At 35.1% G+C, this 25,020-nt stretch overlaps 6 protein-coding genes across 7 annotated transcripts; 3 read left to right on the forward strand and 3 right to left on the reverse strand.

The window, feature by feature from the left end:
* Positions 1–209: 209 nt before the first annotated feature.
* Positions 210–2,322, reverse strand: LOC136780962 (chymotrypsin-1-like). Its single transcript, XM_066739580.1, has 6 exons — positions 2,288–2,322; positions 2,045–2,209; positions 1,833–1,903; positions 1,302–1,717; positions 896–1,045; positions 210–759 (listed from the first exon to the last, which is right to left on the reverse strand). The coding sequence occupies exons 1-6, from the start codon at positions 2,320–2,322 to the stop codon at positions 604–606; spliced, it is 993 nt and encodes a 330-aa protein (XP_066595677.1). The 3' UTR covers positions 210–603.
* A 772-nt stretch (positions 2,323–3,094) lies between these two features.
* LOC136781142 (glutamate receptor U1-like) lies at positions 3,095–6,973 on the forward strand. The gene is made up of 11 exons (XM_066739886.1): positions 3,095–3,395; positions 3,463–3,563; positions 3,624–3,707; positions 3,820–4,119; positions 4,195–4,301; positions 5,437–5,607; positions 5,674–5,913; positions 5,997–6,213; positions 6,291–6,547; positions 6,633–6,705; positions 6,777–6,973. The coding sequence occupies exons 1-11, from the start codon at positions 3,212–3,214 to the stop codon at positions 6,969–6,971; spliced, it is 1,929 nt and encodes a 642-aa protein (XP_066595983.1). The 5' UTR covers positions 3,095–3,211; the 3' UTR covers positions 6,972–6,973.
* Positions 6,974–7,000: 27 nt separating this feature from the next.
* Positions 7,001–10,195, reverse strand: Tsf1 (Transferrin 1). Its single transcript, XM_066739885.1, has 9 exons — positions 10,023–10,195; positions 9,715–9,941; positions 9,336–9,639; positions 8,897–9,237; positions 8,502–8,752; positions 8,172–8,407; positions 7,805–8,084; positions 7,368–7,695; positions 7,001–7,292 (listed from the first exon to the last, which is right to left on the reverse strand). Exons 1-9 carry the CDS (start codon positions 10,093–10,095, stop codon positions 7,203–7,205), a joined length of 2,130 nt encoding a protein of 709 aa, XP_066595982.1. The 5' UTR covers positions 10,096–10,195; the 3' UTR covers positions 7,001–7,202.
* Positions 10,196–10,562: 367 nt separating this feature from the next.
* LOC136780963 (cilia- and flagella-associated protein 43-like) lies at positions 10,563–19,674 on the reverse strand. Its single transcript, XM_066739582.1, has 21 exons — positions 19,566–19,674; positions 18,867–18,888; positions 18,613–18,772; positions 18,016–18,128; positions 17,856–17,927; positions 17,627–17,798; positions 17,182–17,441; positions 16,753–17,092; positions 16,322–16,658; positions 15,982–16,250; positions 15,649–15,906; positions 15,299–15,564; positions 15,017–15,230; positions 14,666–14,946; positions 13,937–14,596; positions 13,649–13,827; positions 12,988–13,586; positions 12,164–12,583; positions 11,990–12,091; positions 10,781–11,918; positions 10,563–10,696 (listed from the first exon to the last, which is right to left on the reverse strand). Exons 1-20 carry the CDS (start codon positions 19,672–19,674, stop codon positions 11,568–11,570), a joined length of 5,184 nt encoding a protein of 1,727 aa, XP_066595679.1. The 3' UTR covers positions 10,563–10,696; positions 10,781–11,567.
* LOC136780981 (uncharacterized) lies at positions 19,243–22,445 on the forward strand. 2 transcript variants are annotated; one of them, XM_066739611.1, is made up of 4 exons: positions 19,243–19,352; positions 20,495–21,286; positions 21,628–21,900; positions 21,981–22,445. In XM_066739611.1, exons 2-4 carry the CDS (start codon positions 20,512–20,514, stop codon positions 22,220–22,222), a joined length of 1,290 nt encoding a protein of 429 aa, XP_066595708.1. In that variant the 5' UTR covers positions 19,243–19,352; positions 20,495–20,511; the 3' UTR covers positions 22,223–22,445. The 2 variants fall into 2 exon arrangements, with proteins under 2 accessions (XP_066595708.1, XP_066595709.1); XM_066739612.1 differs by having other exon boundaries at positions 20,495–21,274.
* An 851-nt stretch (positions 22,446–23,296) lies between these two features.
* On the forward strand, positions 23,297–25,010 carry LOC136781164 (U-Kazal-Dg21.2). Its single transcript, XM_066739942.1, has 3 exons — positions 23,297–23,455; positions 24,219–24,533; positions 24,650–25,010. Exons 1-3 carry the CDS (start codon positions 23,434–23,436, stop codon positions 24,706–24,708), a joined length of 396 nt encoding a protein of 131 aa, XP_066596039.1. The 5' UTR covers positions 23,297–23,433; the 3' UTR covers positions 24,709–25,010.
* The last annotated feature ends 10 nt before the right edge of the window (positions 25,011–25,020 follow it).

A 25,020-nucleotide genomic window follows, 5' to 3' on the forward strand; every position in this document is an offset into this window, starting at 1 on the left:
CAAATAACTTTGAACTTTTATAAAATAAAAAGTTATTGGTTATGTATTGAATTGTTGTTATAATTTAATCATTTCACTACTTTTAAGTTTCTACCTGTATCATTAAGCATTTTTAATTACATATTATTCTAAAAAACTTAAACTTATTACAGGAGGAGCGTAGATAAAATTGTTGATAAAGCTACTCATATTACTTACATTAAATTATTAATAAGTTGTTAATGAATTTATTTATTTTGCAGAAGAAGCTCATTTTCCCCTTTGTCATCATCTGTATAGCCAAAATTATTATAATTAAATAACAGGAAAATTTCTATACATTTTATTCTGTGATTAGGTCAGTCATAGTGCACTAAATACGCAAAAAGTTCATGCGATTTTCGAAAAAAAAAAAATTCGTGCATTAAAAAGGCTAAATAGACACCGGGTAGATTCTTCATCATATTGCACTTCTATCATTACTTTTATTATTAGCAATAAAGAGAGTAAATAATAATAAAGCGCATTTATATATAATACTTTGAATTGTAAATTTTAATAAAAAAAACCTAATTTAATGCAAATAATTTAAACTCGCCAGGAGTAATATTCGCATGATATATATTATATTTTATCAAAGTCCTGAATATGTTTTTCAATCCAATTAGCATAATATATTACTTTTGTATAGACATCTGGAACTCCTACAGCGCATGGTATATTAAATGAAACTATTCCATGGTGCTTACCGTTACAAACGAGGGGACCACCTGAGTCACCCTGAAATAATAGAATAATAGAAATGTGTAAATAATAATTGACTCTGATTGCCTAAATTAAGTCTGTTAACCGTGACATATTCCAACTCTTATAAATAATTATAAAAAAAAAAATGAAGAATAATTGTATGATCTACCTGACATATACCCGATTCTAATCCACTTCCCATCATTGCACACAACCTACCATCACCGAGCTTGAAATGATAACCATCCTCGCACTCCGTAATTGGAATTATACTTTGATTCGTCGTTTGCATAACCGATGGTAAAGTGTAGTTATTGGCCTAAAAACGAAATAAATATCTAATTACACTATAAGAATATTTATAGCAAAATAAATCGATACTCGATTCTTCATCATTTCGCACGAAAAAGTACATATTACATAATCGATGGTAAAGTATAAATAATTATCAATCTAAAAATAATTTAAGATAAATATATCTAATTACACTAGAAATATTTATGGAAAAAATTATCTATGCTCGATTTTCCACTGTTTTGTACAATAAATTATACGACAGGAATGTGTGTGCTTACAGAAAGTTTTCCCCAGCCACTAATAGTACAGATCGTGTCAAGGCTGACATTACTGGTAGGTAATGGCAATATTTGCGTTTCAGCATTTAATTGGATCGGTTTGGATAATTTCAACACAGCTATGTCATTCTTCCAGTTGTCTCTAATCCCTACGTAGTCTTCGTGAACTCGAATTTCCTGTATCTTGTGGGTACTTCCGCCTTTCTCTAACCAGATACTTCCGGTTACAACGAAAAAATCATCGGGCTTATTTCCGGAAACGCAGTGGGCTGCTGTCAGAATGTGTTGATTTGTCACTATACTAGCACCACATGTATGACGCAAAGTCTCTGTTATACGCAAAGAGGCTACATAAGGGAACTGTCCAGGCTTTGCATCAGATCCCTCGACGATCCTAGGCGTAAATCGCGATTCCACTACAAACAATAATTTTACAGTCACGCTAGTGAACCAAAGTACGCATTAAATTATAATTAAAGAGTTTTATTTTAGAAACGACTATTGAAATAAATAATATAAAGGCAAACTAACCGCTTATAGTATAAAATAAAAGGAAGAGATTTATAAACTTGTAAACGGTGTTCATTTTCTCACTGATACGTCTGATGGATTATTCAAGGCGTTAAATATATATCAACGGTATAGTGTATAAATCTAAGATTATTCGAGTTATCTTTGAGATATAATGAATATTCGGATAAAATCAAGAAATAAGTTAATCCGTAAGAATATCTACCAATTACTTTTTTTCTAACTGAGTGTTATCGATATTGATTATGAATCTGCGGACATGCTGATAATATATTAGCTTTATTCTGTTCAATAAAAAATTTGTGTTATTTTTTAGATAATTCACCGTAAATTCAGCGATAGTCAGCGTGGTAGTGGTAAGCAGTTCCGAGTTAGATCTTTGTTAAGAATCAATCGTTAGAATCACTACTCGTTATTTAATTGAGGTATTATAATGAAAAAAAAATCATAATTGCACAAAAATGATCTTTACACTTATTAAATTAGTCATTATTGATTATTTAACGCGTCTTATATAATTACCTTAAAATATGATAAATTCCTGATTCGTGCGAGGTAATCTAAAAATCTATTGTAACCTTTGAGTAGGAAGATTTGAAGAAGATTCTCGAATAATTATTAATAAATAATTTTAGAGAATCGTGGGGCTTGCCAATCTTGAACAAACATTGTCTGTTAACCAAACTTGGGTAGAATCAATATCGAACTTGAACGGAATAAATAAGTACGAATGCTTGGATGAAAGTCAAACAGGATGACCGATAGTCATTGATTGGCCTGATTAACATTATGCATTTAGGATTGAAAAGCAAGCTCGACTAGTTGTCAAAGTCTCATCGGCTGGAGGCCGCAGTGTTTCTTAGCAGGTGTAGTGTGAGAGAGAGAGAGAGAGAGAGAGAGAGAGAGGGGGAGAGAGAAAAGCATAAAAGAATAAAATTGTTTGGAAAATAATAATTCACTGCAGATAATACTAAATTGTTCCATTCTATCATTATAATCTTGAAGATCCTCGCATGCATGTATTCATAGATGCACGTTGGAACATTGAAATTTAGCGTTTAAAAAGGAGACTGTGGTTCACACCTTTTGTTATGCTTCCACCGACCTGGCAACTATCTCCCAGTAATTCACGCTTTTATCAAAGCTACGAATCGCTCGCGTTCTATTACGCATAGATTACAGCGTAATGCTATATAAATTTGTTATAAAAGTGGGAGAAAGAAAACTGCATTTGGTAGCAATTTTCTAGGAATCGTTGAGATTCTTAGTATATAGCTTCGTACTGCATCGACTGCACGATTATTCCTGCAATAGATGTAGATAGGAATTGAATTTGTAATTGAAAAGATTGTTCGAATTCCTCGTGACTGCAGACCACCATGAAAGTTTGTATTCTCATTGCAACATTGCTTGGACTGTTCAATTTGAAATTTGGTAATTGCTTGTTCATCCGGCCCCTCCCCATTTACGAGGAGGTCACGATGGACGTGCACGCATACTTTGACAGTACTTGCGTGATTTTCCTCTACGCTACTACAGACTCACATCCAACGTTGTCGCTCGGTGAGCCGGTGATCGAGAAAAATATAAATTATTGCTTATTGTATAAGGAAAAAATTGTTTCTTGCAGGACTCGAAGAAACCGGTGCTTTGGTACACCTGGTGAAGTATTTCGCTCTGCAACATCGAGTTCGAATAGCGATTATGAATTTGGACATGCTGTTGAATAAGGTAACTGATTTTCTATCGAATAAAAAATTCACTTTTGAAACTTTGACGTTTCTTTGACAGATCGTCAGGAAATTCCACAAAATCAAGCGTCCAATGTTCATTCTGCTGAACGACAGCGATTTAATGAAGGATCAGTTTGCTAATGTAAATAATAATTTCAAGAAAGATTGAGAGATAATTACCCGAATGATTCATAAAGATTGTAAGAGTTTCGAGGTTAGATTTATATTATAATGGACGTTTTTTTGTTTGTTAGGTCAGTGCAGAGATGAAAATGTCGTATCCATTCTGGCTATCGTTCCTCGAAGAAAAAGGAGACGTGGAAAGATTTTTTCAGTACGTCAACGTTCCCTTTGACTGTGCCTTTATCGCGACAAAGGGGAACACCAGCGGGGAGATTTTGCAAGAGGTTTATAAAGTGGAGCAAAATGCAGAAGTTCGGAGTCTCCCATTTGGCTCTTGGAATTACAGGAATCGTTTGAAAATACCATATCTTGGCTTCTATCAGCGGAGGAACAATCTTTTTGGCCAAACCTTGCACGTTACTTCGGTCGAGGTGAGCTCTCGAAAGGATTTTCAATTTTATTTTCTTTCGTTATAATCGAGATACTATTTTTATCTTGATCCACAGGATCCACCATCTTCGATGGTAAATCGTGATCGTTCTGGCCAGATAACAGGATTTGGAGGATTTTTCGGGGCCCTCATGGAGTTGCTGAAAGAGAGCATGAATTGCACGTTAGTCTTGCATATATTTTATCTAAATTATTTTTCATACAAACTATTATTAACTATGAGGATAATAGCTGGACTTGGTGCTTGAACTATTCCGGTTTTTCATCGTGCTCATGTTTCTTCTTTTCCTCCTCGGCCTTCTCCTCTGCTTCCTTTTCCAATTTTTGTCTGAGCTCTCTGAGCTGCCTGGCAGTTTCCTTTCTAAAATATTCATCCTGGCTAGCTGCAGATCGTTCTTCAAAAATATCCCTTTTCCTACCGTCCCCTTCTCTACGTCGCCTTTCTGAGAAATTCTTACAGCAATAGCGCAAATCGAAGCGTCGCGTTATCACACCGCGAAACATCTTTGTTACCTGTTGTATTTTGTCATCTTGCAAATAGGATATAAATGTTTTATTTTTTTAATTTTTTTTAAACGATTGTAGTTATGAATGAAAAAATTTAGGTTATTTGATTCTTTTGACGTGTAAGAACGAAATCAAATTTGGAAAAGCCATGACTGTTGGCTGAACTTAACTGTACATTAAAAGTCTGAAGTGAGTTATGTATAGTTAAAATATATATGTATATTAGGGCAGTCGTTAAAAACGCTGCTTTATCATTTTGGCTGAGGCACTCTCCAAGTCTATTCCAAATAATTAAAAAAAAACATTCTTGACATCTGGGCGTTGAGAAAAAATCTTAACGCGCCTCCCGAGCCGCTTACTTTTTTACATTTAAGCCTGATGAGATTTTGACGAAATGTGGAAATTAATTTTGGATTTTCGATCATTGTTACCTTAAATATTTTTAAACCATATAAAACTATCGAGTATAGGTACTACTATTCGCTAACAATTTCTATGAATATGTTCGACAGTTTTATATGTAAAGTAAAATTTTTTAAGATAACAAATACAGACAATTTAAAATTAATTTCCACAGTCAGTCTAAATTTCATATATGTTATTTAAATAGGAAAAAAGCAGCTCTGGGAGCTCGTTAAAGTTTTTTCTTAGCACTTAAATTCTAAGGATTTTTTTATATTTATTTGGAGTAGATTTAAAGGGTATCCTCGATCAAAATGAAAAAACAATATTTTTAACGACCACCCTAATGTGTAATATATACATGGTAAATAATGTAATTAATTTTTTAGAATGACATACTCCGAAGCTGAAACTTGGGGAGTTCTTTTCCCAAATGGCACTTGGTCCGGAGCGATTGGACTTTTGGTAAATCGTTCTGTAGACATTGCAGCAACTGAATTTACAATGACTCTGGACAGGTTGAAAGTTATTGAATTTACAACTCCGGTCTACACGACGAAGTAAATTTAAATGTTTCCTTATATAGAAAAATTTTTTTTTAAGCAATTTCTTTTCCTTCTTTTAAGGAGTCGAGCCTACATCAAAAGACCGACATCCACAGCAGTTAAATGGACGGCGTACACAGCACCGTTCGATTTCTTCGTTTGGGGTTCCATAGGCCTTTTAATACTACTGTGCAGCAGTTTTATTTCATTTTTTGAAAACTTCATCAAACACGCCGCCATTTCTTTCTTTAATAATCGCCAATCTATTCCATTTAAATTTAAAGAAGTTATATTTAACGTATATGGAGCATTCTGTTCCCAAGTTAAGTTCAACTGAAAGAGAAAGCAATTATTATCAATGTAAAATGAAAGAAAAATTTATGTATATTAATTTGTCTAATTATAGGCTTGCAACACTCTGCGTTGGATCCAGTGAGAATGGTCCACGTGGTGATTCACTTGACAGGAGTGGTTGTAGTTGCAGCTTATTCTGCTGCCTTAATTAGTTTCTTGGCAGTTAAGACTTTTACCATGCCTTTTACAACGTTGGAAGGCCTGCTAAACGACGGTTCTTACAAATTCGGTGTGATACAAAATTCTGCCGATTATAGTTTCTTTCAGGTAAAAGATAACACTGCATTCTTGCTTCTTAAATGATATACATCTCTTCGTTACGCCTTTTGCTAATTTTATCACAGAATACTTCAGACGCTGTTTTGAAGACTGTTTTTGAAGACATTGTGAGCAAAGATGAGGAGCTTCCAATGAATTATTTGGAAGGTGTAATGCGTTTGTGTGAAGAAGAGAAATATGCTTTTTACATCTCAGATAGCGTAGCAAATATTTTGCAAGACAAAGTTAAATGCCAATTGCAACCATTGAACGCGGTTGCTCAAGTTACTTTAGCCATGGCCATGAGTCAAGGCAATCATTATCGTGGAATCATTAATAGCAAGTGAGTATGATCTCTGATTCTGACTAAACTATTACCTAAAAATATGCCTGATCAAAACCACAGTTTATCATCAAATATTCTTTAGTATCTTAACCTTGAGGGATAGCGGACTACTTAACCGGTTGTTAAGAACTGATTGGATATCTAACGCTCACGTGGTATAAGATGTTCTATATTTCAAGTAGTTTTACGACGAGTAAAAGAATCAAAATTAAATTTTTTTATTTAGGGAAGGGGAAGGTATTCATCGGTGGAAATAAATGATATTTTACCACTGCTACTTTTTATCTTTAGTGCGTCTACTATAAGCTGGTTCTTAATTCTCGTGGAGAGGATAGTGTATCGAGAGGTGACGAAACGACAGACTCCGCCAGTAAAGAAGATCTCGAAGAGACCTACGATGGTAATACCGAAAAAGACATAATTTCTTTATAATTTAATAAAAACTGTATTTTAGCTTAGTCGAGTTATTTAATTACTATTGTATATATATATATATATATATATATTCCAATCATGCTATAATTTAGAAAAAATATTTTATCTCTGTCTATCGTTGTATGTAAGACTATAAAGTGTTTCTTTGTATAATATACCTATACTGTATATATAGTTAATAACACAGTGATGCAAAATAATACTTGTTCAGAGAAGTTTAAAGAGTTAAATAAACGTCTTGTAAATTAGCCCAAAGCCCCCAGCGATCCCAAGTATTATCGGTAGAAACGAGACCAATAGCATCATCCTAAAATGAAAAATAGTACAAAATCTGTTTCATTGATAAAATAAGTGGTGGTAGCAAGAAAAGAATAGCTGTTACCTTAAAAATCAAATTAGGCTGACCGTCCCAACTACCAAATAGTTGCAATAAATCTGGTTTTTCCGAGTAAAGTTTACTGGCTGCTAAAACTCCGTGTGTTAATTCTTCCAGTTTATTGGCTGCTTTTCCAGCGAAACTGACAATGATTCGTGGTGGTTCCAGTCCCAAGTAGCAAGATTTCCAGTTGTCAACTTCTTGTTGGCCACCGTTTGGACAAATTAGTTTCAAATCTGAAGTTTTTAGAGCACTGGTGCTTCCATTTTTAATCTGTTGCATGAGAGCAGTCAGCGACAGGAAAGCAACGTCTCCCTTGTCTGAGAGTAAACACCTGGAGTCACATGAGAGAAAACAGAAAAAGAAGGAATTATTTACACACATACAAGACTTGCCTTTATATATATATATATATATATATATATATATATATAATAATCTACCTGAGTGCACCAGCACCACCATTGAAAGCTTCTGCATTGGTTGGTTTGCATTTGGTAGCCTCTTTCACCTGATCATCGTTGGAATCGATGTTACCAACACATTGCTCGCAGAATTTAGAAGTGGCAGGGGCACCTGGTGCACAGGAGCTATCGATGAAATCACCAAAATCATTTTCAGATTTTATCAAACTTTTTTGTATCAGTGCATGCACCGGAGCTATCCATCCAGCAAAATCGTTCTGGTAACCACTTTGGCAGAGTTTCTTCCCTCGAATATCAGCTGTAACATTAATAAATTACTAATGCTTGAATTCTGCCAAAGCAATGTGTATATACTCAGCTATTAATTATAATCTTGCATTATAACCTAAAGAGTTGATCTTGCTGCCTTTCTTCACAACAGCAACCGCTGGTTTCTCGTTGAGCTTGGTTGAGCCAGCTCCATAGGATTCAGCAATTATCGGTATTGCATTATATTCGCGAATGGCTTTTAACACTGAGCTACCCTCCAATACCACCAAATCTGCTCCTCCATCTCGAACCGTGCTCAAACAAGAGTTCTCGTCTTTCTCCATGAGACAGTTTATTCTTGGACGTGCGTCTCTGTTTTAAAATAAATAATGTATAATACTGTGTATGAGAATAAAAAAATTACCGATATAATGAAAACAGAAAGAAACGTGAGAATTTGTAAAACCTCGAGTAAGCAGCTCTGGAGAAAGTTCGACATTTTGCAAGGGCAGCTTCGGTCCAGACACACCATCTAGCGTTCCTCTCAGGTGCGCCAGAATTTCTCTCGATAACATCCCAATATTTAGCTTGTTTCAGATGTTCCTCGGGTGCTACTGGTGGTGCAGGAACTGCCTTGGTTTTGTCGTTCAAAAGCATCACGTTTGCCCACCAATTTGACTTTTCAGTTTCTCCTAAATCTCCTAATTCGGTTAGTTCCTATAATAATAATAATAAGTCAGTTGATAAATCGACATAATTTTTTTTACACTGTACAGGATCGATAAATATTTGTATATTTCTTAAAACAGCGGTTAGAGGGTGGAAAATGGAATAGAAAATGATTGGATCAGAAATACTTGCCTTTTGCACAGCTTGAGGATTTTTAAGGTCATTGTTAACCATGTATCCTTGCCAGGGTCTGGCAGCCCAAGTGCAAGGCTTGGTATTAGCGTCTATCGGAACTTTCGTACCATCCGGACAGAAATACCGGAAGTCAGTAGGACTCTCTTTGGTTGGTACCGCTGGACTAACCCCCACAGGAAGACCAAAGAAACGTTTTACGTATATAACCTTCGTCCAGGCTACCTCACCCCCATTATGAGCCAAACAACGCAGGGCACCCTCGTAGCCCGAATAAATGTCCGGATAATCGCACACTTCCGGTTTCTCGCACAGTGCACACATGTTGCTGTAAGTCTCCTCTACGTGAACACGAGGAAAAATAATATGTATAAATTTCCACTAAAACTGCCTCGAACGATTTTCAAAAATCAAAATAAGAAAGAGAAATCACACTCACTCAATCTCTGATTGATCGTTGGATCAGGGGACCAAGTTCCAACGAGGCATCCCTTTTTGAACAAAGAGCTCAAAGCACGAAGTTCATTTTCACGTGCCGAGTATTCGGGGTCATTGATATCAGTAAGTATTCCCATTGCTGTCAATTTGGTTATTGGAATTTTGTAACCAACGTTACGACCAACTCCAGTATGACAAGATTTCAGACCACGAAGACCTTGAACATTGTTGATGTTCAGATCTTTGTGGACGACAGCCACTGCCTCGTAACGATAAATAGCTTCCGGTTCCTCTTTTGTTCGAATCTTTAAAAATTATAATTTCCAACAAAAGAATGAAAAATTATCTCATTTTACAGGAAAAGTAAAAACAAAATTTACCTGTTCAACAACACTGTATTTATTTTGAGAAATCAACTGATTTTGCGCTGCAAGGTACATATCCTCGGGATCTACAGCAACTATATCTGCTTCATTTCTACCAACTTTTTCTATGCACGCGAAACGGTCTCGACCAGTGATACAGGCTATTGGGATATTTTTGCTTGCTGAATCCTCCATCATCTTCGCGCAGTCCTTCTCGTATTTCTCAGGAACGCACATAGTAACTTTTTTATAGAGAGAAAGAAGAATTAAAATGAATAAGATTGATCCACACATACTAAATCTTAATGATTGTTAATACTCACAAATAACAGAGCCATCGGCAGCCACAGCAGCTGCACTGCAGAGGAGGAACAGTGCGAAAATTTGACACTGCATCTTGTGAAGATATTAATACTAGAAAATGTTTGAGATGTGGTGTATTTATATACCGCGGAGTCTCGCAGGTAGCGCGAGAGACTTTGGTAGGGTATTTGGAAAGAAATTGTACGATGGCGTCCTTTATATAGGAGCTACGTTTTCCTGTTAGCATCGGGAGGGGATCCCTCTTAGTCTTCGGTTGGCATCATGCACCTCGCATCGCTATCCTTATCTATTGGGCTTTCCGTACACGGATCAATTGCGATTATAACCCCAGCTGTAACACTTTCTTGCCTCACCCCGTTATCTAAACCTAATTATCGTTCTCCTTTAGTCAACTGTAAATTTCTCTCACTTCACTCTCGTTCTCGCTCAACAAACAAAATCTTCCCTCTAAAACCTCCTAATTTTACCAATCCAACTTGTTCTTATATTACTTATGAAGAAACCATACTAAACGTACTTATATAATGTTTAAAAACTCATTTTGTATAAAATAAAACACTGTCAATTTGAAGGTGTCGTGGAAGTTTTTATTTACCAAGTTATTTTTAGTTTGCAACGAGTCCAATCATCATTCATATATTCATTTTGTTGTAGGAAGGTCTACCACAGTACACTGTAAGAAAATATGAAGAAAGCCTTGAAGAGAATATCAAGATTCAAATAGACACGTGTTACACACGAGAGTCGAAATATATACCTTCTAAAAACCTCTTAACTTGACAACTGAAAAACATCCCATCACGTTTCTCCATCGTTGAAATTTTACACGAGCTCGTTGCAAATCTCTTCACGTAAAATTATAGATGGGAGAGGTAGCAGGAAAAAATAGTGATTTACTGATTTTTCGTATATAATTTACCAACGTATACATATATAATTTGTGGTAAGAGGGAAATCCTTGAGAATTTAACCAGACGTGATATGTCTTTGAGTGATAAAGATTAATAGTCAAAAAGAAATAAAAGAAAGAACAATAAAAATCTAGAATGAGGAAAACCAGATGTAGGTAACGAAAATTGAAATTGTTAAGCAAGCAAAGTCTACATGCAATTACTTGTCGCTTTTCTGTAAATAAACTCCTCTATACAGAGAGGAATCGTCTTGAGTGGCAATTTTTTATTAGAAACGATGAAGTAAAGAGTCACATCTGTTATTCTCATTAGCAACATCTGTTCGTGTAAATAGGGAAATTTTGCTTCAGAAATTGTCAAAAAAATTGCATCGATCGTTCGCCAGTTTGATAACCCTCGTCTAGCATTGATTGGAGAGGAAATTCAAGTGCATGCTTGTTTACTCTATAATCTCTCTTGATATTGCGAGGTCGGGTCAAATTTTGCGATTGTGTGTAATTTTTTGATATTATCCGTATTAATAATTTGGTGACTTTTAATGATAATACAAAAGTGATAATAATTATTCTCTTGGCTTATAATAAATAATTAAAGGTAGAGGTTAAAACTTTGCAAAGATTTGTCGGTTACTCTTCAATTACTTTCTAATCGTTTCCGTCTCATAATTGGTTTAAGCTTGAGCGTAGGGTAGGTTCTCAACTTGAGGATTTCGAGTTGGGCGTGAAGCGCCAGCAGCTCCTCGTAATTACACTGCACCATAGCAATCAATTCAGTTCTTCTCGCGATAATTCTTAAATGATTCTTTCTGAACTCTGCCTCTCTTTCTCGAGACTCTTCGTGAACTTGAAGACTCATTTTGAAATTTTCAGATTTTACCATCTCGATATGTTCATCCATCTCCTCGTTACTCCTTTTCAAACTGTCTATCCGCTTCCTGATTTTCTTCAATTTATTTTTTTCTTCGTCGACGCCTCTCTTGAATTTCTAAAAAAAAAAAAATGTAAATTTAAATGGAAAAAATATAAAAAATCATTTTGAAAATCGTGCTCCCTTACGCTTTCAAAGGCCTCCAGATTTCTCTCAATATTTTCATACTCTTCTTCCTTACCAATGATGTCGGGATATTGACTGAGAAAAATCTGAACTTCCCTCGTAACCTGTGCAATCAACACGAAAATCTGAAGTCTACACTCAAGGTATGAAATAATGGCCTTCGTATTAAAACTGACCTTGAAATCTCGAAGATTCTTGAGCTCCTCTTGAAAGATTTCAATCTCAAGTTTTTTCCGGTCGTACAACCACTCTCCGTGTTTAATTCTCCGCTTAAACGCAACATTTTTGCGGATGGCGCTCAATTTCTCTTGTCCAGCGGCCAAAATTTCCTCATTTACATCGACCAGTTGTCTCTGGCGTACCAGAATCGAGTTTCGAAAATCAGAAGTGTCGTTAGAAACCTGTGGAATCTCGATCTGACCATTTTTGAGAATTAACTGTAATTCTCGGTTTCTCCTTAGTCGTGCTAGGTTTTTTTTCAAACTATCCGCTGCGTCCCTGGATCTACCTGCTCGCTTCTGGTTGGCCAGAATCAACTTTTGATAGGCCGATAAAGTCTGATCTGCCTCGGCCAACTCGACAGCGCAGCTCTTTACCTGTGGGAAATTTTGTTTATTTCATTTTATCTTCTGGTCGGTTTGCTCGATCTATACTAATACACGTGCAGAATATTGTAGAATGCTTCATTTGCATGCTAAGTATCGCGAGGGGGAATAGACAGCCATTCTATATATACAAATCTTTCAACGTTTCCCTAACAAGCAAAATAACACCACATGCAACAGTTGCAAGCACACGTCCTTTATATCAATGCATTTCAGAAGAGACTCGAGAATTCTTAAATCGATTTTATCTTCGTACTATCTCAGCTAAATTAATTCGACTAGATCCAACCGTGTCAATGAAAAGTAAAAATTATGATTTAAAATATATTTTACAGTACATATCGAATGCTTATAATATATTATATATATATATGAAAATAAAAATTCTTCCTTGCTTTGATTTCCATTTCTATTTTGGCCCTCCTCAACTTGCACATGCTACGCCAATGAAGAACTCCGATTTTCGATGGCAGACTGGAGGGCATCGCGTCAAGGCCATCCATACCAGCGAGAAAATCCAAACACACTCGGGGTAAAATATCTCGACACCTGTCCCGATCGATCACGCATTTTCCCATTTCCGCCAGGAACGCGACAGAGGTACACGTGATCCCGTAGGTTTTGGGACGTTTCTTGAAGTGCCTCAGCAAATGGCACACCAGAGTCTCCTTTAGATCGGAAAATTCAGCTTGAAATTTTCCCTCTATGAGCTTTTCGCGTTTCGTCAAATTTTCGTAGCGATTCTTCAACTCGATCGTAGCTGCCTCGAAAACTGACAACTTTTCGATCAAATCTCGAGTTTCCTCATTCGTCTTCTGATCGTCGTCGAGGAGACGAGAGATCTCGTAATTTTTATGGAGAATTTCACTCCACTCCTTTGACATACGAGAACGTGATAATTTTTCATGAAAAATTGCAGATTCTATCTCGATTCTCTCTATACCGAAGGCTTCTAATTTCGAATCAAAGTCTTGCAGGCTTCGACTCAATATTTCTGAAAAACATTTTCTTCGTTTAGTAACATTTTATTATTCTATTTTTACTTTATCCGACTACCTTTGGTAGACTCGATTTCATCCAACAGCAAATTTTTGTACTTCAAACGCTCCAATTTTAACCGTTCAACTCTGGAGACGTACAATTTAATTTCTTCGATATCTTCATCGCTGAATTTCGGGCTTTTCGAAGAAAAACACTTGGGCTTGGGAATTTCCCTCTTTATTTCATCCTCCCACCTTATTTAAGACAGAGTACGATAATCGATATTGTCTTAACTAATATATAACAGAATTGGGTGCTAAATAATGATGATTGGAAATTAATAAGAATAATTGTGATAATTACCGAAGTTGGAGCATGCCATCCATCATATTGTCCAACGCTATAGAGCGAAAATTGTCGATGGAACTTTTTCTGTTTGATTCTGTATTTTTATTCGTAATCGCTTGTTCGCTGGGATCGACATAAAGTTTGCTTGTCAGTTCGGTGTCCTTGACAATCACAACGCTGTCTGGAATTTCAGCAGGATGCCAAACTGGTGGCTCTATCTGTTCGACGGGATGGTCAACATCAAACATTATCTTCAACTCCGACACACAGTGGTTCAATCTATCGATAAGTTTCCTTGCTTTGGAAATTTCATTCTCTTTCAGAGCTCGCATTTCGTCGAACGAACGATTGAAATGAATTTTTAACTTTCTCTCTCTTCCACGAACGGCCAGCTCTTTTCTGTTTCGATCGATACTCACACCTTCCAAGTCCGATAACTGATGAGTCAATTCCAATTCGACATCTTTGAGCCATTTATAAGCAGTTGTTCCTGATAAACTCAATTTTTCACTTTCATCCTGCATCGCTTTACTCAATAATTCCTCAAGATCTATCAGTCTCTTCAAGTCACTTTTGCTAGAAGAAATCTTCCTCTCGCTGTTTTCTATCATTAAACTACTCTCATTCTTATAAGCTTCTTTATCAATTTTGATGGATAAATTGTTATTATTGTATCTGTAAAAAAATTATAGGAATATAATTATTTTCACTGTCCCTTTTTTTAAGGAAAGTTCTAATGCTCACTTATCCATGATCAGAGGAAAGTTGTTAACTCTGGTATCTCCTATTATAGAGAGAATGGAGCTACTGGGAACTACGAGACATTTCCAGAATTTGTCTTTTATATACGAAGCAACTCTATTATTTAACAAAATACTCTCATCAATATTTTGCTTGTATTCCTCTATTTTTGCAGTTTCAGAGTCTATTCTACTTTTTCGTTTTTCCACGTTTAGGTCAAAGGTGGATAGTGGTAGACGAGTTTCTGGTGATTCAATTTCGTTTATATCTATCAGCTTCTTTATCTAAAAATGTTTACTAAAATCATTACGAAGAAGAAGGTCTTTTGTCAGGATTTTACGTATATTTTCATACCTGATACTTAAGGATTGATAGATCTTGTAAAATTGACTGACGAAGTGGCCTGGATGCTTCAATTTCTTTCAGTTCAGTGAAAAAAGTTAATTTCTTCAGCCAGGTATCTCCTCTTATACCCTCGTCTATTTCAAAGGTGTAATCAAAAATAAGCTTCGTTTCCATTGTATTCAAAATTTTATTCTCTATTTCATTTCTTGCAGGCAACTGAACACTAAAAAGAAATGCAAAATTTTAATAAAAAAGAAATGCAAATTCTAGAAAGAGTAAGAAACTATTTACTCTAAAGCTGTAGCCATTAAATCTCCATTACTGCCAAGGGACAAGAGATTATCCTTGATAATGAAGGCATTTTTTATTCCAAATTGGTTACAATGGCAAACTATGAATGAACTTAAAACCTTCTCAAGATCGAATCTGTCCCTTAGAATAACTAGACCATCATAACCAAATGTAAGAAGATAATTAGAGTTGACATTAATTTGAATTTTTCTCAGTGGATGCATAGAGTCTACACAATTAACAAGCTGAATCTGACGAAAATCTGGCTAAAATATGAAAGATATTAATATTATTTTCTGCTTTTCTATCCATGCGTTTATATTATAGTTTATGATACCCAGAGTTCTCACTTGTAATTTCATGATTTGTATTTTTTTCGAGAGAAATGGTACGCCTATTAATTCAAAACTTCCAAAACCATGATGTAAATTTTTAAAATAATCACCTAATTCTATTCGACTTTCAACTTTCTCACTTATCCTACTGTCTTCTATTTTGCAATTGTACACAATAATTGTATTGCCCGCACCCGCCTTGATCTCATTTGTCAATAAGATAACAATTTTTAAATCATTTTGGCCTTGATTATATAACAAAAAATCTGCAATCTACATTTCATAAGACGGAATTAGAAAAAATACATTATAAACTAGGCTTCATGTGAATAATGTTCTAGTTATTACACTTTGTTGGATCCTCAATAAGCCAGCAATTTTTATGATTTTTTCAGAGCTATGTTCAATTATAAATAAATAGCCACTATGGAGATTCGAAATCCCTATGAACTTCCCATCGCGTGAAAATTTTATGCTATCTAAAATTTCGTTGCATAAATGAAAACATTTAACAATTTTTATGTCATTTTCAGTTGCAGTATTAAGAATTAAGGCATTTCCTTTCTGACTGCTAATAACAATTAATGGAAGAAACGGATGAGACTGGATTTGGCATACTGTAAAAAAATGATTGATGTGAAAAAATGTTATCCTAAACGATTTTTTATCAGTCTATATCTCTACTCACCTTCACCATGATGCTTCACGTACAATTTTTTCTTTTGCTGACCATTTATTGTATTAAAAATATAAAGTTTATCAAATTGATTGACAGCTAAAATAGAATTGTCCCAAAAAGAAACTGCACTCATTGCTTTAAAAAAACATCTAGTTTCACACAACACTTTAAAAGAGGGCTTGTTTTCTAGATCACTGATAATTTCAATAATTTCACCATCTTCATTGTGGTACAATATTGAATCTCTTAAATTTTGCCCTGCTAGCTTCAATGGCTCTGAAATACTAGTCATTTTCCAAACAATTTGCCACAGATTATCACTATCTGTAGTTAATTTTCTGTAAAACTATAATTTATATTTAATTACCAAGAATAATTAAGAATAATTTGCGCAGAAAAAAGTAGTGAAAAAGTAATCTATAATTAAGATTTACACATACCCTTATATCCCTGTCAATGCCTGTGACGATAACACCGTTTTGATAAGCCAATAATAAATGTTTATTATGAAAAGATTTTTCTTGTCTATTAAAATCAACAACGACACGATCTTGCTTATGTTCATCCATTGTTATCAAGAATATATTACCACTTTCATCGCATAATAACAAATTATTATCTTGCATCCAAGATAATGATTCAACGTTATAATTTAAAATCGATTTTAAATCGATTAGAGGCAGAGAGACCATTTTTGAGCATACGTACAGTTGGTAGATTAAAATTTTTCTACTGGACTTACCAAATTGTGAAATAAAATAAGGTGGATTTGGCGAACATCTTAAAATTAATAAAAGAATCTGAATAAATTTACTATCAAGAAATTAAAATAAAACAGTTGAAACTTTTAATTTTAATCAATTTCTTACGCAATACTTTGGACAGGATCATCCAGACTAGTTTCAATTTTAGTGGCTCTTTCACCAGATCTCCAAAACCACACTAACAAATGAAAATCTGGAAAAGTGGTTAAACTCAATAGATAATCAGTCCCAGCGAAAGAGCAACAAAGATAGCCATTGAAATTTTCCTTATTAACGCAAGAAGATACTTTCTGCATTGCGGGGTAAGTAAACGTCGAAATTTTTGGATTTAATCGTTTCTCGGCCACGCAGAATATGGAGACTGTCTGTTCAGTGAAATTTTAACAGTTAAGTAGAAATAAAAAACAATGCACTTAATATTAACGCAGAGATCTTTTGTAAAATGCAAAAGTAATAGTCGTGGCTCGAATATTATTACAGCCGAAGACTATATTTGCGAAACAATTGTTGGAATTCGGTCGAAATCTTAATGACAATGCAATATGATTACCGGATGTCCAGCCAAACAAGAAGCACCGTCTCCTCTTTCTTTATCGTCAAAGCGTTCGATTCTTTCTTCCCCTGTATCCAAGTGAAAGAAAATTACATAAATACCGGAAGCAACCGCCACTACGTCTCTTCCTACAAATGTTAAATCTTCAATTTGTCCAAATTTTAACCATCTAAAAAATTGTTACAATTTATTTCATTGTTGCGTTCAAAGATCGTGCATTATTTACCGCTGCATCATATCACGTCGCGTTGTCGTCTTCGCGTACTTGTATTTTGTATTATCAGGCATTGTTAGGTCGCTTGGATACGTGAACGTGAGTAGAGTTTATATCGATTATGGAACGCGCAGCCGCGTCCTACAACTTTTACCGTTTTTAAAAATTATACTTTCTAACTTTTCCTTTAAAAGCATCCAGAAAACTCCCATATCTCTCGATTATCTCGAACATTTCCATCGAGGGATCTATATTTATATCGATTGCATGACCTTGCAGAACTACCTGTTATATTATAGCAAAAAATATGTGGGGCTACGAAAAGTGAAAATTGACCTTCTTTCGTGCAGCTTTCGTTGAAAAATTACACGTACGTGATGCAAGCAATAAAAAAATATAGCAGGAAAACTAAGATTAAAATAAAGTATTCGAAGGAATTCCTTTTCTTCAATATTTTATTTTTCAGGGTTGCACATAAATTTATATAACTAAAAAATAAATCTTATTGGAAAATAAGCGAGATTATTACAGAAATATTATTACAGGAAAATAAATAAATATATTAACTATACAAAAGGTTGCTGAGTCAGAGAAGATAGTGCTTTTAATAAAGTTCATTTCGGGGTCATAGAGGTGTAAACAATGTATTTTAAAAAACGAGGTTAATGGTGGTTCATAAGTGTGCCGCTAAATCGAAGATTCGTAAGAGGCTCTAAGGATTGTAGGACCGTTATCGCAAGCACTGTCACCACATAATAATAGCCCACACCTTTTTTTGCAACTTTGACTTCTCCAAATGGTGGAATCGTTGACGAAATTCTTCATGTATATGGCTGAGAATAATTTGGAAAATTTTAGACGATAAAAAGGATACTAATTTGAGAAAAAAAAAAGCAAAGGGGAATGTGGGGCAAATGAATAAATGCACTCTTTAAAAAAGATTGAATAAACCAATATTTTTCATTATAATCAATTCAACATATTGCTTGCTATATGGGAAATATTAATAGTCGACTTTATAACCTTGTTTTCATCCCACGTTTCCCTATTGAATGGAATAAATTCACAAGATTCACTGAAATATATTTTTGTTTAAACTATTATGAAGATCCATCTAAAATTATATTAATTTTTAAAAGAAGCAGTGCAGATGTTCCATGTTATCCATATATAGGTACACGTAAGAATGACTGAATGAAAAAAAAAGTTTGAAAATTTTCTTCTAGGTGACAAAAAGACAAATTGGTGGGGGGTGTTACCTATATTGACGAGTACAGAAAACGAGGAGTGGAACGGTAACCCAATAAACCTTACAGTGGGTCTTACCCCTTCTCAATACTTCAGGCATATATAGGCTTAGACAACGTGACGGTTTTTTAATTCTGTACTGTTCATCGAACTACCATGTCATTGAAAAGTGACTCGTGAATGCGTCGATTTACCAGTGCCAGTGAGACCAAGACTCGAACACTTTCTTGTTGAGCGCGAAAAAAACAGTGCTAATTTAGGGTGAGAATCCTTCGTGTACACTCTTCATCGTCTATCGAGGTTTTAACAAATAAACACGTTGACATATATGATTATACTAGTCGTGATACTAGGATAATTTTAAGCTTGAAAATTTTGTGGTTGAATTTACTGGTTTAATGTGAAAATTTGTAGGTTTGAAGAATAAATTAATGAAAGTCTGTAGTATACTGGACACTAATTAATTTCTATTACGATTAACTGATTGGCTGTAGGTCAGTAGTGGCACGATTAACATTCGAGTGGAAATCAGGGGTATAGTGGATTGGAAAAGGGCGAAGACCGCTATTTGCTTATCATGCATAGTGGATGGTTACGTATTTTGTATTCAGGAAGAACATCTTAGTCTCGTTAAAGAATCACGTCGCGTCACTTTTCCGTTTCTAATGCCAAGACTACTTCGCTCGGTCTGTAAGAATTTACACTGAAACTTTGTCTAACTTGAAAAAAGAAAAAATTGTCTGTTGCCTTAACGAGCGATGTGCAAGTAGCATAAACAAATTTCCAAATGATTAACACTCGAAGACTAAATAAAAATACAAATACCAATTATACCTTTCAGGATAACGAGTGAAACGTATTTGTGAAATTTATCTCAAAACTTTTCCGTAGGAGACTGACGACCATTAATTCGATCTACATATGCTATATATATGTAAAGTGTTTTTTTAATTCGCCTTAGAGCATGGACATAAAATTTTATTTATCTTTGTGAATAAACGAGATATCTATTTTATCACAGGACCTTTCTAAAATTACTATCCATTCAAATCCAAAAAGATTTTGTGCGAAAAATTCATATCTTTTATTGTTACGAGGGTAAATGAGTTTTTATCTTCAGTGTGTTTGGGGCGAATTAAGTGCAACGCCCTGTTTATGCAGGATCCGTCAATTAAAATACCCTAAATTATAAATGGAAAAAAATGCGTATTCTTGTAACTACAAGAGATATCGAAAATTTGGATAAGTCTTTAGAATACAAGTAGTGAACGATTTCGAAAAGACCTTATGTAAAAATTGAATATTTCTTATAATAACGAAGATATACGTCTTTTTCCATTTAGGCTCTGTGCATGGTATTTTAAACAACGGGCCAATATATAACGAGGTAATCTTTATTTCAGGATTTACTTGAAGAATCATGGCGGCCACGAAGCAACAAGGATCACACTTAATTCTAGCTTTATGCGTTATTTTATTTTCTCTGAATAATGTCACGTGTGAGAGTTCATCGATATCGGTACCATCGAATCACAAGAACGTCACTGAACCACTTCCGGAAGCATCGAGTCTAAAAATGGAGCCTAGAGATTCCGATGGCATCGATTTAACGGATCAAGCAAAAATTGTGGAAACTTCATCGATTCCAGCTATGGGAGATTTTAGGAATAACGTTATGGGAAAGGATCCTGCCCCTTTTGTGGGTTCTTTACCAGAAAATCAAGGTTGGAGAACCGTGAAGGTTTTCCCGAAAAAAGATAGCTATCTGGAAGCACTGAATCACTCTCATAAAGCGAAAAATGCAAAAGAAATTGGTCCGCAAATAAGACCTAAGAAATCTAACAGGAGGGAATACGTTCAAGGACCAGTGTATATGCCTGATGAGTACACTTCATCGAAGGATCAAGTTCCATATGGTTCCCTGAATGTTGGAAGCTCGTCGAAAAGTCCAAGGATAATTTATGGTGGGCCAAATCCTTCGCCAAATTCGTTCTCGATAACTCCCAGCGATTCTTATTCGTTGCCCCAGCAGTCATCGGTCGAATTTAATGATCATAATGGTTATGGTGGTTCCCAAAATACTTATGGCCCACCTTCATCGAGCTACGGTCCTCCGAATAAGGTGTATGGGCCACCGCAAACCTCGTATGGTCCACCTAATAATTATCTGCCACCCCAGCAAGGTGAGACCAGAGGTATATAGTATTAATAACATTATACCTGTTCTATATCATAATTATATAGAGGGTGTCTCATTTTAAATATTATTATATGCTATATCTAACTACAATTAAAGTGGTGACTATTTTTCTCTCACGACTCCGACTTTGCTTTTTTGACTTGAAACGAACCTTAAGCTCCCTAGGCACTTCGTATTTTCATGCTTTTGATTGAAAATTTTTTTTAAGAACCCATTTCTTTTCGAAATAATAATTTTGTAACTTAAATGAGATACCTTGTATAGTTTATATAAATAGTTAAAAAATATTTATTTCTTCCTATAAAGATTAAATTAAATTTCTTCGTTGACTTCCAGCATATGGACCTCCACCATCGACCTATGGGGCCCCATATTCTCTAACCGAAGTAGTTTCTCACCAACTGGGGATTCCAATGTTTGATTTTACCTGGCCATTCGCGCTCAAATTAAACGCGTTCACATTGGCAAAAATCATTCTGAAGTTGTTAATTTTTAAGATGATCGTTAAATTCATCGCTGTTATCTGTTTACTGCTTTTCATCCCTAAACTGGAAATAATCAAGAAGGATAATAGCGATAATGACGAGGAGGAACGTAGTTTGTTAAACTGTGAGTTCTTCAGTTTTATTTATCTGCACTGTGCTAAATTGTTCAATTATTTAACATCGATTTGTATCTTGTTTTTTTAGCCGATAGCACATGGGAGAGATTAAATATTTTGACTAGTATGGTGTGGGGGTCAATCGAGAAGTACGAAAAATTGAACGAGAATAAATACAGCTCCGATGAAACCTGTGGGACCAATTTTGAATGTCGAGCACGAAAAGCTCTTACAGCTGACGGTTCCTGGGACGATTATATTCGATTATTCAAAAGTTACGTTGCTGAGGAACAAAATCCTGAAGAAACGAAGCAAGAAAATTCAACGTAACGAGATCTTATCATAGAGAAAAAAATCATTTCACTATGCTAAATGTAAATTCATCCATCGCCAATGCTATTTATTTATTTATTTGTTTCATTGATTTATTTACATTACTCTCTAGTAAAATATTTCGTTAAAACACTCTTTTGCAGAAGTTTGTTGAGTTACCTTTATTCGAAAATTATTTATAAGAATTTCAGATCTTGCTATCCGTGAAAACAGTTTTTGCTCTTTATGAGTGATAATGCATAACGAATGCAAGTACGCCTGTAAAAGTGTATTCCATGACAATAGTGTTGGTGAGGATCTACACGTATAAGCAGCACGTAACATAATAGTATGCACGAGTTCGAAAACTGGTTCATAAATACAATTATACACTCGTCTACCAAGAAATTCGCAAGGAGTTGCTAATTAAAACTTATTTTTATGCGAGATCGTTAATCACGCTTGACACAAGAACTTATTCTCGTTATTTTTTCCAATAATGATAATAATACTTACCGAAATAGAAATTAATTAAAAATTGCATAATCTGTTGGGCAAAATCTAACAAGCAATTGTTATAGGACTAGTAGATAGGATGGGTTGTAAAATTCTAATGTTACGCTCGAGCTATAGCATAGTAAACTGTGTAACAATCCTCACGAACCAAATTGCTCTTCTAGCAGATCATTCGTCATGCTGAATCTTCAAAGCTCATCTAGAATTTTGCAGTTAGACTCAATTTGGCCTCTTTATGCAGCTCAATGGGGTGGATAAATCGTCGACGATGATGATGAAAGATAGTAAACATTGGCAAGAAGAAATTTGAGAAATCGGATGCTTCTGATTTAAAATTGATTGCAATGTACATATGTATATATATACATTATAAACTTAAAATGTAGGGATGAGTCACTATAATTAGTAGAATATTTCGAAAAGGAAAAATAGCTCTAAAAATGTCGTGTTCGATTTGACAATGCCAGTATAATTGCATTTATATATTTAAGTGTACTTAAATTTGATTTGGAGCGAACGAGAATTTACTGGTACTAGTCCACATCCAATATCGTTCCGGTTATAATTCGAGTTCAGGTGGGGATGGGTCCAGCAATTGGTTATAAGCGTTGTGCCAGCCTCCCGAGTTGTCTCAGTCTGTTTTCAATAGCCTGCACACGTCGAAGTAACAGAACTCTCTACCAGATCTTTCTTATCCTTCGACCTTAAGGATCATGAGTATCAGTCTAGCAGCTAGTAAGTTCAATACTCTTCTAATCTCTTATAAAAATTTCATTAACTTTCGACTCGAAGATATTCATTTTTCTCGATTGTTTAAGCAATATTCTGAATTGTTCTAACAATAAAAAACATGTTATTCTCATACAGATTTTCTCAGAATCTTGTTATTGGAACAATATCCTATAAATTTTTGAAAAATTCATCGCTCGAATTGAATCGATTTAATAGTCTTTTGTAAGAAACGTCGTGGAACCACCATTTTTGTGATTTTACTTTCGAGATGTTCGGTCGTGAAAAAAAAAACGAAAGTTACGTGATTTGCGCGTGGGCGGATGTCCTTGTACGAGGAAACGTCGTAGCGGGGCGAGTAACGTTTGCGTTCTCCTACTCAATCTGATACAAGATTATAACGTGCAATCATCCAATAAAGCTGAGAATTAAGGTCGACACTATTTTTCAATAAACGTTGCGATAAGTCTGGAAATGTTTTGATTCTATGGACCGTTCTCTAATGCGGTGGCAAGACTCGAAATCACTCTGACAATTGTTTTCAACGTGTCTTAATTTTTGAGCACAATAAAAAGTAATTGTAAATCCAAAGAAACTGGATTTTAGTGCCAGAATTATTCTACCAGGTAAGAAAAAAATTAAAAATTACAAAGAACAATAGCTGAAAGGTTAATCCAGTTTTGCACAATCAACGCGCCAATTACAATCTTCTCGAAAATTTTCAGTGCAATCGCTGGTTCTTAATTTTCGTGTAAAATAATCCTTGTAGTTTTGGCATTCGCCTATATTTTGGCGTACACGAGCGATGGAGCTTACGCTATGCCAGCTGAGAAGGACGCGGCCGGAGCTGTGAAGGATGTGAAGGAGCCTAAGGATATCAAAGAGGCCGCTACCGCGTCCAAGGACGTGAAGGACGCTGTGAAGGCTGCGAAGGAGGCAAAGAAAACTAAAAAGGAATGCATCAGGGACTGCGGGAAAAATTATGAGCCCGTCTGTGCCCACGATCCCTCCAATGCCACCGTCATCCCCAGAACATTTGGCACGCAATGTGCTATGGAGGTTGCCAACTGTGAAATGGGATCTAGTAAGATTTTGTTATTCCTTTCTAGTAAAAAGAGAGAAAAAAATTCCATAAAGAGAATAGCGATATAATCTATTGAAAAATTGCGATGGAATAATTTTGATCGTTTGTTTTTCAAGAATTCGCCGTGAAAAGCAAAGGAGAGTGTCCTGGAGCTGGTGGAGTCAGACTGTCATAAATTAAACGTCAAGGATAAGAAACTGTTCCTCTCGAGCAAAATGTCATTAAAATTCAAACTAAAAATTTTAGACTTCCACGATCGACATATCCTGTGACATAAACAAAATTTCATAGTGTACCTATCTATATATGTATATTACGAATGAGAATAGAAAAGCAGGTAGATAACTTTCAATGAAACTGATTACATTATAGGTATAGAAGTAATAATGTAAAAATGTGAATCTATCGAAGTATATATATATATATCAGTATTGTAAAGACGAAGCGTGCAATAAAAATTAACATCAGCAATGGTAATTCTTTTTTA

This window comes from Prorops nasuta, unplaced genomic scaffold (assembly GCF_024137725.1).
Source record: "Prorops nasuta isolate Cenicafe-Biocafe unplaced genomic scaffold, Cenicafe_Pnas_1.2 PNAS00021, whole genome shotgun sequence".
Lineage (NCBI taxonomy): Eukaryota > Metazoa > Arthropoda > Insecta > Hymenoptera > Bethylidae > Prorops > Prorops nasuta.